The 12,619-nt window shown below is 44.0% G+C and overlaps 1 protein-coding gene across 1 annotated transcript in view; it reads right to left on the reverse strand.

Moving 5' to 3' along the window:
* The window catches only part of LOC109895210 (dmX-like protein 2), a 111,928-nt gene that overhangs the window by 79,063 nt on the left and 20,246 nt on the right, over nucleotides 1-12,619 (reverse strand). Inside the window, 10 exon segments of the mRNA XM_031816638.1 lie at nucleotides 207-439; nucleotides 688-954; nucleotides 1,101-1,366; nucleotides 1,604-1,822; nucleotides 4,375-4,555; nucleotides 5,884-6,055; nucleotides 6,357-6,529; nucleotides 6,786-6,852; nucleotides 10,186-10,330; nucleotides 12,503-12,581. Coding sequence (XP_031672498.1) covers nucleotides 207-439; nucleotides 688-954; nucleotides 1,101-1,366; nucleotides 1,604-1,822; nucleotides 4,375-4,555; nucleotides 5,884-6,055; nucleotides 6,357-6,529; nucleotides 6,786-6,852; nucleotides 10,186-10,330; nucleotides 12,503-12,581 — 1,802 coding nt within the window.

The raw sequence follows: 12,619 nt of genomic DNA on the forward strand, positions 1-12,619 counted from the left end.
CACACACACACACACAAAACAAATTGTCAAAGACAGAGATTATATTACACACACACGCTTGCAGGCATGTACACACACATATTTCTGATACACACTCACGTGAACATTTTGTAAACACACACACACTTTCTAGACATTGAGGTCCTAGAGGGTCCTCGTTGCTTCCTCCTATGACACACACACACACTCCCTTCCTCCCTCCCTACCTGCGCCGTCCTCTGGGGGGAGGTGTGTGTGTGGGTGGCTGGTCGAGGTCGATGCTGCCGGGGGCGGAGGGGGGGGTGAGGAGAGCGTTGTGGTGGGAGGAGGTCAGCAGTAGGGGGAGGACGGTGTGACACGCCTGGTCGTTGAGGTGGAACCGGTGACCGCAGTAACGGAACGTATGAGACACAGTTAGAACGTTGGAGAACGCCGAGCGCTCAGCGAACGTCACCGCCCACTAGAGAGGGAAACGGATTGAAAGGAAAACTTTGAAAATGTCTATACATTATTTATCATACAGTATGACATTATTATTATTATTATTATTATTATGATTTTTGGTTTTGTACTTTATTTGGTTGTAGTTTGTCTTTTAAGCATAAATGTAAGGACCTTAATACTCTGATGAGCCCTGGTCAAAATTAGTGCACTACATAGGGAATAGGTGGGTTTGGGACACAGCCACAGTCTGCCTCTCCCTCTCACCTGATTGAGAGACCCGTCCACATGTTTGGACACCATCATGACAGCAGGGCCGATGCCTGGAGCTTGGCCCAGAGAGAGGCTGAGGGCTGAGGAACCCAGCCCAGCAGAGGCAGAACGGGGCAGACGGCGGGCCCTCGTCCCCTGCTCTCCCCCGGCGTTGGAGCTATCCACGTTGGAGAAGGAGCAGGCGTACATCAGAATGTTCTTACTCAGGGAGTTGGCGTCGCCTGTAGGGAATGCCACCGGGATACGGGACGAGAACGACACCTGGAGAAAAAGGGATGGAGAGAGGGAGGGGAGAGAGAGAATAGTCCGAGTGGAGCAGAACTCTGCTTCCTCTTGTGTGTCCATGTACAATATGTGTGTTACTTCATGTCCGTGCGTGTGTTGCTGCATGTGCAGTCTCCTCTTACCTGCACCTGTCTGAAGATCCCCTGGATGTACTCGTCCAGGTATTTGACGTGCCAGACCAGGAAGGACCCGTCGGTGGGGTGGATGGTAAACAGCATGTCAGGACTCTTATTCCACTCCAGAGTTAACGCCTCCATCTTCCTCTCCAGCAACATGGAGGGCAGGGGCACTGAGCTACTGGAGCCTGGGGACGACGCCTTGGTGCTGCCTTCACCACCCTCACCCTCCTCATGCTCTGATGAACCCTTCTCTGACATCTCATCTAGGTCTGGAGAGAGGGAGGGAGGGTGGGAGTTAGACACGGACAGAGTATGATATGTCAGTGTGTATAGAATACCTTTGAACAGACTGATATTATCCAGATGTATTTCACGACTCTACAACAGTTTTGTACTGGGTCAGCTACTCAGAACTAGTTTATATATATATATATATAAACTAGTATATATATATATATCTCACAACAACAGCATGTAGATCTGAGGGTTTCTGAAACAGAGCGTACCAAAGTCAAACTTAATGGGGGAGCCATTCTGGTCGAGGGCGTCGTCGGTGGCTTGGTCCAGCTGCTGTTCTGAGAGCTTGCGGAGCTGCAGCATGAACAGGTCCATGGAGGTGGTGAAGGACAGGTCCTTGTTGTTGAGCCAGTGGACCACAAACCCTCCTCCTCCACTCCCGTCCTCCGGAGTAAACACAGCAGACTCCGCTAGCACCGCTGGGATGTCTGGGGGATAGAGAGAGGAAAGGGGCGGAAACAGGATATTACTATGCATGTTGGAGGAATATCGGAACAAGCGAAGGCTGACGTTGCTAGTTCAGTTTGTGCGTGTGTGCCTGAGACGGAGAGATTGTGTGTGTAGCTGTATGTATATGTATGTCTGAGGCAGTGTGTGTGTGTGGGGTCATTGTCCATTTGGAAGATCAATTTGTGACCAAGCTTTAACTGATGTCTTGAGATGTTGCTTCAATATATCCGCATCATTGTCCTGCCTCATGATGCCATCTAGTTTGTGAAGTGCACCAGTTACTTCTGCAACAAAGCACCCCCACAACATGATGCTGCCACCCCCGTGCTTCACAGTTGGGATGATGTTTTTCGGCTTGCAAGCCTCCCCCTTTTTCCTCCAAACGTAATGATGGTCATTATGGTCAAACAGTTCTATTTTTTTATTTTTGTTTCATCAGACCAGAGGACATTTCTCCAAAAAGTACAATCTTTTGTCCCCATGGGCAGCTGCAAACTGTAGTCTGGCTTTTTTATCAAACAATCACACTCCAAACTCCACTATGGCCAAGACCAAAGAGCTGTCAAAGGACACCAGAAACAAAATTGTAGACCTGCACCAGGCTGGGAAGAATGGATCTGCAATAGGTAAGCAGCTTGGTTTGAAGAAATCAACTGTGGGAGCAATTATTAGGAAATGGAAGACATACAAGACCACTGATAATCTCCCTCGATCTGGGGCTCAACACAAGATCTCACCCCATGGGGTCAAAATGATCACAAGAACGGTGAGCAAAAACCTAGTGAATGACCTGCAGAGAGCTGGGACCAAAGTAACAAAGCCTACCATCAGTAACACACTACGCCGCCAGGGACTCAAATCCTGCAGTGCCAGACGTGTCCCCCTGCTTAAGCCAGTACATGTCCAGGCCCATCTGAAGTTTTGCTAGAGAGCATTTGGATGATCCAGAAGAAGATTGGGAGAATGTCATATGGTCAGATGAAACCAAAATCTAACTTTTTGGTGAAAACTCAACTTGTCGTGTTTGTAGGACAAAGAATGCTGATTTGCATCCAAAGAACACCATACCTACTGGGGGTGGAAGCATGGGGGTGGAAACATCATGCTTTGGAGCTGTTTTTCTGCAAAGGGACCAGGATGACTGATCCGTGTAAAGGAAAGAATGAATGGGGCCATGTATCGTGAGATTTTGAGTGAAAACCTCCTTCCATCAGCAAGGGCATTGAAGATGAAACGTGGCTGGGTCTTTCAGCATGACAATGATCCCAAACACACCACCCGGGCAACGAAGGAGTGGCTACGTAATAAGCATTTCAAGGTCCTGGAGTGGCCTAGCCAGTCTCCAGATCTCAACCCCATAGAAAATCTTTGGAGGGAGTTGAAAGTCCGTGTTGCCCAGCAACAGCCCCAAAACATCACTGCTCTAGAGGAGATCTGCATGGAGGAATGGGCCAAAATACCAGCAACAGTGTGTGAAAACCTTGTGAAGACTTACAGAAAATGTTTGACCTCTGTCATTGCCAACAAATGGTATATAACAAAGTATTGAGATAAACTTTTGTTTTTGACCAAATACTTATTTTCCACCATAATTTGCAAATAAATTCATTAAAAGTCCTACAATGTGATTTTCTGGAATTCTTTTAATCATTTTGTCAGTCATAGTTGAAGTGAAGTGTACCTATGATGAAAATTACAGGCCTCTCATCTATTTAAGTAGGAAAACTTGCACAATTGGTGGCTGACTAAATACTTTTTTGCCCCACTGTAGGACTCGTTTTACTGTGGATATAGATACTTTTGTACCCGTTTCCTCCAGCATCTTCACAAGGTCCTTTGCTGTTGTTCTGGGATTGATTTGCACTTTTCGTACCAAAGTACGTTCATCTCTAGGAGACAGAACGCGTCTCCTTCCTGAGCGGTATGACGGCTGCGTGGTCCCATGGTGTTTATACTTACGTACTATTGTTTGTACAGATGAACGTGGTTCCTTCAGGTGTTTGGAAATTGCTCCCAAGGATGAACCAGCCTTGTAGATGTCTACAATTTGTTTTCTGAGGTCTTGGCTGATTTATTTTGATTTTCCCATGATGTCAAGCAAAGAGGCACTGAGTTTGAAGGTAGACCTTGATATACATCCACAGGTACACCTCAAATTATGTCAATTAGTCTATCAGAAGCTTCTAAAGCCATGACATAATTTTCTGGAATTTTCCAAGCGGTTTAAAGGCACAGTCGACTTAATGTATGTAAACTTCTGACCCACTGGAGTTGTGATAACAGTGAATTATAAGTGAAATAATCTGTCTGTAAACAATTGTTGGAAAAATTACTTGTGTCATGCACAAAGTAGATATCCTAACCGACTTGCCAAAACTAGAGTTTGTTAACAAGAAATCTGTGGAGTGGTTGAAAAACTAGTTTTAATGACCCCAACCTAAGTGGATGTAAACTTCTGACTTGAGTATAAGTGTATATGTATGTCTGATGCAGTGTGTGTGTGTGTGTGATGTGTGTGTGGGCTACGTACCCGTGGCAGGGTTGATGCTGGCAGAGATGTGGAAATGACAGAGAGCGTTAGCGTGGTGAGAGATGTGGCGGTGTGTGTGTGTCTCGTGGGTCCCCATCTGAGACGGCAGCAACTCAGTGTGAGACACCAGAGCAGACGACCTCCGACGACCACGACGCAGGTGCTTCAGGTGGCTCATCGACTGGACAATGAGAGGACAGGCACGGGGAGGACCAATGACAGGGCAGGAGGTGGGAAAGGAAGAGAAGCATCATGTTATTGACACCCTTCATACTGTTAGGTTCTAAACAAACAGAGTACAAACTCAAAGGAATCACTAGGAAAATCTCAAAACAAGTTTACTCCGCCACTGGGTCAAACAGCTGCAAAGACAAAGACTTGTTTACCAAGCACATATATTTATACCCTCCTACTAGGAGGAGTCAACTCCTTGACATCTAGACAGGTAATCCATCTCTGTTGCCAGGAACTTAATTGGTTCCTCTTATTGTTGTTGTCATTGTGTGTAATAGGACTGATCCTTGTCACCTCATCTGACCTCGGGTCAAATTCCTCCCTCCTCCACGGCTGTCCTACCTTATCAGTGACTGAAACCAGACTGTTACCCTTTGCCTCCCTCCTCCACGGCTGTCCTACCTTATCAGTGACTGAAAGCAGACTGTTACCCTTTGCCTCCCTCCTCCACGGCTGTCCTACCTTATCAGTGACTGAAACCAGGCTGTTACCCTTTGCCTCCCTCCTCCACGGCTGTCCTACCTTATCAGTGACTGAAACCAGACTGTTACCCTTTGCCTCCCTCCTCCACGGCTGTCCTACCTTATCAGTGACTGAAACCAGACTGTTACCCTTTGCCTCCCTCCTCCACGGCTGTCCTACCTTATCAGTGACTGAAACCAGACTGTTACCCTTTGCCTCCCTCCATAGGATCCATGAGATTTAACAATAACATGTTAGACAGAATGTACCTTTCCTGCCTCCCCCTCTTGTCTCATTCAGTAACTTTCCACACACCTAGTTCTTATCCACCTTCCACTGACCCCCACATATACATTCATTATACATATACATTCATTATACACGTAAAGTCATCAATAAGTTCTCGTATGCTAACATGAATAAGTAGATTTCAAGCTAAAATCCAACAATATCAATCTGTTCTACATCTCTGTGCCTTTTTAAAATGACAAACTAATAAAGTGTACATCCAAAATGACAACCACAAAGTTTGTTTGAAGAACACATTTTGTGTGTGTGCATGTGTGTGTGTTTGCGGGTGTGTATGTGTGTGTGTGTGCATGTGTGTACGTGTGCGCGTGCATGTGTGCGTGCGAGTTTACGTGTGTGTGTGTGTGTGTGCATGTGTGTGTGTGTGCATGTCTGTGTGTGCATGTGTGTGTGTGTGTGCATGTGTGTGCGTGTGCATGTGTGTGTGTGCATGTGTGTGTGTGCATGTGTGTGTGTGTGCATGTGTGTGTGTGTGCATGTGTGTGTGTACTGTGTTGTCTTTACCTCCAGGGCGTGTTGTATCTTGTCCTTGCCCCCCAGGCCTGGCAGGCTGGAGCTGTATGTGTTCTCAGTGATCTGACCACCCAGGATACTGTCCTCTGGCAGCACCGTCTCAGACCACAACCTACACACACCGTCCTCACACGACGTCAACAACACATTACACACACTACCCCTGGAGAGCAGAGGCAGGGGGAGCAAGAGGGAGAATGAGAGACACACAGAACATCATTTTACATTGATGATTGACAGTTTAGTAAAGCCCAAAATCTTTCCATTAGGATGGGATTGAGACATTCAGAAACATAAAGCTGAATCTATACAACAGATTATAATTTACAATCAGCTTGACTTATGTTTTTTCTCCATTTAAAATGTGTGTGTGTGTTTGTGTGTGTGTGTGTTTGTGTGTGTGTTTGGTCCTTTGTGTGTTTGTGTGTGTTTTGTGTGTGTTTTGTGTGTGTGTGTGTTCTGACTTGGGCATGTATTTGCTGGTCTTCCTCCAAGACAGGCCGGTGACAGAGCGGGGGTGGGCCAGGTATATAAAGGAGAAGTGGACCTGAGGGCCTTTCTTATCTGGGAGGTCTGGGAGCACCACAGCAGAGCGCCACCCAGTGGTGGGGTACCACACCTTCAACAGACAGTCATCCTAGACAGAGAAACACACAGGTGAGACAGACACACACACGCAATGGTTAGTGCAGTACCAAGCACAATGGCTACACTTGATACTGAATAAGCTATCACAAAGTCCAGATGGCACATTACTATGTGTTTATTACTCTACAGGTGTTACAGGAGAATCAACATGAGGAAGTAGAAAACATGTATGACATGATTGGGATATTGACAGTATATGGAAACAAGATATGGCCTGTAAAATGTTAGCTTTCGAGTGAGTGTACCTTGCCGGCTGTTGCAAAGTATTCCCCATCAGGAGACCACTTGGTGATGTGAACAGACATAGCAGTCCTGGAGAGGGGGAGAGATAGATAGATAGAGAGAGAGAGAGAGAGAGAGACAGACAGACCGGGAGAGAGATAGAGACAGAGAGAGACAGAGAGAGACAGAGAGAGACAGAGAGAGACAGACAGGGCGAGAGAGATAGACAGGGTGAGAGAGATAGACAGAGAGAGAGAGAGAGAAAGAAGGAGTGAAGAACAAACACCATTGTAAATACAACCCACATTTATGCTTATTTATTTTATCTTGTGTCCTTTAACCATTTGTACATTTTTAAAACACTGTATATATATAATATGACATTTGTAATGTCTTTATTGTTTTGAAACTTCTGTATGTGTAATGTTTACTGTTAATTTTATTGTTTATTTCACTTTATATATTATCTACCTCACTTGCTTTGGCAATGTTAACACATGTTTCCCATGCCAATAAAGCCCCTTGAATTGAACTGAGAGACAGAGAGATAGACAGAGATAGACAGAGAGATAGACAGAGAGATAGACAGAGAGATAGACAGAGAGATAGACAGAGAGATAGACAGAGAGATAGACAGAGAGATAGACAGAGAGATAGACAGAGAGATAGACAGAGAGATAGACAGAGAGATAGACAGAGAGATAGACAGAGAGATAGACAGAGAGATAGACAGAGAGATAGACAGAGAGATAGACAGAGAGATAGACAGAGAGATAGAGAGCAACAGTTCAGCTGCTTTCACTTCTCTATGGGAAACTCAGTAAAACAGCAAACACCACTCACTTCTTCCACAACATAATGTTTACAGTTTTTACCTCAAAAAGGTGCTTCCCCATTTTACACTTTTTCAATACATGACTTGATTTTAATATTGAAAGTTTGTTTATGTACAATTCCAAAATGTTATGTTTTATTGATGGTGATGAAAAACGCTGTCTCAGGTGCTGCTTCAGAATCTCTCATTAGTGTTCAATTGTGTTGAGATCTGGTGACTGAGACGGCCATGGCATCTGGTTTACATCGTTTTCATGCTCATCAAACCATTCAGTGACCAAACCATTCAGTGACCAAACCATTCAGTGACCAAACCATTCAGTGACCACCTGTGCTCTGTGGATGGGGGGCATTGTCATCCTATGGGTCATAGCCATGGTAGCCAAAATAATGTCCCGCCCAGCATTTTATACATGACCCTAAGCATGATGGGATGTTCATTGCTTAATTAACTCAGGAACCACACCTGTGTGGAAGCACCTGCTTTCAATTGACTTTGTATCCCTCATTTTCTCAGGTGTTTGTTTTATTTTGACAGTTACCTGTACATTTGAATGACAATGAGAGTTAAATGGATAAAGACAGTGAACAGTTGTAGATCACTAGGAGAGGAGAGCACAGAGAACACAAACACCAACCACAGACTAGGAGCTCTGACCGGGTGCTTTCAGTAGACTGACTGACTGACATGTTGGGAAACCCTTTCACTCTCACTTCCCCATTCCAGGACAGTCACACACCAACATGCTGAGTCAGTATCAGCTGCTTATCGCTGTTTATGTGTCAAACATCTCCCTGTTTTAAAAGGTACTCAGTTAAATGACGTTGCCAGGCGCAGTCACTGCAGAAATGTACCCATTATGCCGTTTACGTTCTGCATCTACATCATGTCGCTGAGTCTACCTTTAAAGCTGCAGTGTCACTTTTTGGATAAGTCCACTAAATTAACATAGAAATATGAGTTAAAGATATGTCATTCTCATTGAAAGCAAGTCTAAGAAACGGTAGATGTGTTTTATATGCTTCCTGTGCTTAACTTTTACTTTGGGTTCTGTACACCAGCTTCAAACAGCTGAAAATAGAATATCTTTGGTTATGGAAAGAATAAAGAGCTCTAACGGTCTACAGGCCTGATATGTCCACTACGTCATGTTGCTGACTACCTTTAAAGAGCTCTAACGGTCTACAGTCCTGATATGTCCACTACGTCATGTTGCTGAGACTACCTTTAAAGAGCTCTAACGGTCTACAGGCCTGATATGTCCACTACGTCATGTTGCTGACTACCTTTAAAGAGCTCTAACGGTCTACAGGCCTGGTATGTCCACTACGTCATGTTGCTGACTACCTTTAAAGAGCTCTAACGGTCTACAGGCCTGATATGTCCACTACGTCATGTTGCTGACTACCTTTAAAGAGCTCTAACGGTCTACAGGCCTGATATGTCCACTACGTCATGTTGCTGAGACTACCTTTAAAGAGCTCTAACGGTCTACAGGCCTGATATGTCCACTACGTCATGTTGCTGACTACCTTTAAAGAGCTCTAACGGTCTACAGGCCTGATATGTCCACTACGTCATGTTGCTGACTACCTTTAAAGAGCTCTAACGGTCTACAGGCCTGATATGTCCACTACGTCATGTTGCTGAGACTACCTTTAAAGAGCTCTAACGGTCTACAGGCCTGATATGTCCACTACGTCATGTTGCTGACTACCTTTAAAGAGCTCTAACAGTCTACAGGCCTGATATGTCCACTACGTCATGTTGCTGAGACTACCTTTAAAGAGCTCTAACGGTCTACAGGCCTGATATGTCTACAGGCCTGATATGTCTACAGGCCTGATATGTCTACAGGCCTGATATGTCTACAGGCCTGATGTCTACAGGCCTGATATCTACAGGCCTGATATGTCTACAGGCCTGATGTCTACAGGCCTGATGTCTACAGGCCTGATATGTCTACAGGCCTGATGTCAACTACGTCATGTTGCTGAGACTACCTTTAAAGAGCTCTAACTGTCTACAGGCCTGATTTGTCAACTACGTCATGTTGCTGACTACCTTTAAAGAGCTCTAACGGTCTACAGGCCTGATATGTCTACAGGCCTGATATGTCCACTACGTCATGTTGCTGACTACCTTTAAAGAGCTCTAACGGTCTACAGACCTGATATGTCCACTACGTCATGTTGCTGACTACCTTTAAAGAGCTCTAATGGTCTACAGGCCTGATATGTCCACTACGTCATGTTGCTGACTACCTTTAAAGAGCTCTAACGGTCTACAGGCCTGATATGTCCACTACGTCATGTTGCTGACTACCTTTAAAGAGCTCTAACGGTCTACAGGCCTGATATGTCCACTACGTCATGTTGCTGACTACCTTTAAAGAGCTCTAACGGTCTACAGGCCTGATATGTCCACTACGTCATGTTGCTGACTACCTTTAAAGAGCTCTAACGGTCTACAGGCCTGATATGTCCACTACGTCATGTTGCTGACTACCTTTATAGAGCTCTAATGGTCTACAGGCCTGATGTCTCCTAAACACTTGAAAAGCACCACACACAGCTCCTGTCACTCACTTGCACTGCCAAACACACTTCCAGTCGTTGAGGGCAGGGTGAGGTTTTTCATCGGTCACGGGTCCATCCTCCTCCTCTATCAGTGTGTCTGCTGACGGAGGGGCCCACAGCTGCAGGTGCTCTGTAGCTGCCAGAATACGGTTCCCTACAGGACACATGCACATGGTTAAACAGCTACATGGTTACCTGTTCCCCGCACATTGACTTGGTACCGGTACCCACTTTATATGGCCTCCTCATTATTATTATTATTGATTTATTTGGACTTTAGTTTATTTAGTAAATATTTTCTTTACTCGTATTTTTCTTTAAACTGCATTGTTGGTTAAGGGTCTACTACACCTGTTGTATTCTTTAAACTGCATTGTTGGTTAAGGGTCTACTACACCTGTTGTATTCTTTAAACTGCATTGTTGGTTAAGGGTCTACTACACCTGTTGTATTCTTTAAACTGCATCGTTGGTTAAGGGTCTACTACACCTGTTGTATTCTTTAAACTGCATTGTTGGTTAAGGGTCTACTACACCTGTTGTATTCTTTAAACTGCATTGTTGGTTAAGGGTCTACTACACCTGTTGTATTCTTTAAACTGCATTGTTGGTTAAGGGTCTACTACACCTGTTGTATTCTTTAAACTGCATTGTTGGTTAAGGGTCTACTACACCTGTTGTATTCTTTAAACTGCATTGTTGGTTAAGGGTCTACTACACCTGTTGTATTCTTTAAACTGCATTGTTGGTTAAGGGTCTACTACACCTGTTGTATTCTTTAAACTGCATTGTTGGTTAAGGGTCTACTACACCTGTTGTATTCTTTAAACTGCATTGTTGGTTAAGGGTCTACTACACCTGTTGTATTCTTTAAACTGCATTGTTGGTTAAGGGTCTACTACACCTGTTGTATTCTTTAAACTGCATTGTTGGTTAAGGGTCTACTACACCTGTTGTATTCTTTAAACTGCATTGTTGGTTAAGGGTCTACTACACCTGTTGTATTCTTTAAACTGCATTGTTGGTTAAGGGTCTACTACACCTGTTGTATTCTTTAAACTGCATTGTTGGTTAAGGGTCTACTACACCTGTTGTATTCTTTAAACTGCATTGTTGGTTAAGGGTCTACTACACCTGTTGTATTCTTTAAACTGCATCGTTGGTTAAGGGTCTACTACACCTGTTGTATTCTTTAAACTGCATTGTTGGTTAAGGGTCTACTACACCTGTTGTATTCTTTATACTGCATTGTTGGTTAAGGGTCTACTACACCTGTTGTATTCTTTAAACTGCATTGTTGGTTAAGGGTCTACTACACCTGTTGTATTCTTTAAACTGCATTGTTGGTTAAGGGTCTACTACACCTGTTGTATTCTTTAAACTGCATTGTTGGTTAAGGGTCTACTACACCTGTTGTATTCTTTAAACTGCATTGTTGGTTAAGGGTCTACTACACCTGTTGTATTCTTTAAACTGCATTGTTGGTTAAGGGTCTACTACACCTGTTGTATTCTTTAAACTGCATCGTTGGTTAAGGGTCTACTACACCTGTTGTATTCTTTAAACTGCATTGTTGGTTAAGGGTCTACTACACCTGTTGTATTCTTTAAACTGCATTGTTGGTTAAGGGTCTACTACACCTGTTGTATTCTTTAAACTGCATTGTTGGTTAAGGGTCTACTACACCTGTTGTATTCTTTAAACTGCATTGTTGGTTAAGGGTCTACTACACCTGTTGTATTCTTTAAACTGCATTGTTGGTTAAGGGTCTACTACACCTGTTGTATTCTTTAAACTGCATTGTTGGTTAAGGGTCTACTACACCTGTTGTATTCTTTAAACTGCATCGTTGGTTAAGGGTCTACTACACCTGTTGTATTCTTTAAACTGCATTGTTGGTTAAGGGTCTACTACACCTGTTGTATTCTTTAAACTGCATTGTTGGTTAAGGGTCTACTACACCTGTTGTATTCTTTAAACTGCATTGTTGGTTAAGGGTCTACTATACCTGTTGTATTCTTTAAACTGCATTGTTGGTTAAGGGTCTACTACACCTGTTGTATTCTTTAAACTGCATTGTTGGTTAAGGGTCTACTACACCTGTTGTATTCTTTAAACTGCATTGTTGGTTAAGGGTCTACTACACCTGTTGTATTCTTTAAACTGCATTGTTGGTTAAGGGTCTACTACACCTGTTGTATTCTTTAAACTGCATCGTTGGTTAAGGGTCTACTACACCTGTTGTATTCGCCGCATGTGACAGTTCCAAACAGATACTTACTGTACACGCAGACACAGACACACAGCAGTTAGTCAGGAGGCGTTACCTTGTGGGTCCCAGGCCAGGTTATAGGTGATAGCATTTAGGAAGAACTGTCCTGTCTTTCTCCACTGGTAGTTAAGCTGCTGTTAATGGCACAGACAGAAGGAGAGGGGGAATAGAG

This window comes from Oncorhynchus kisutch, unplaced genomic scaffold (genome assembly GCF_002021735.2).
Source record: "Oncorhynchus kisutch isolate 150728-3 unplaced genomic scaffold, Okis_V2 scaffold844, whole genome shotgun sequence".
In the NCBI taxonomy this organism is placed as follows: Eukaryota; Metazoa; Chordata; class Actinopteri; order Salmoniformes; family Salmonidae; genus Oncorhynchus; species Oncorhynchus kisutch.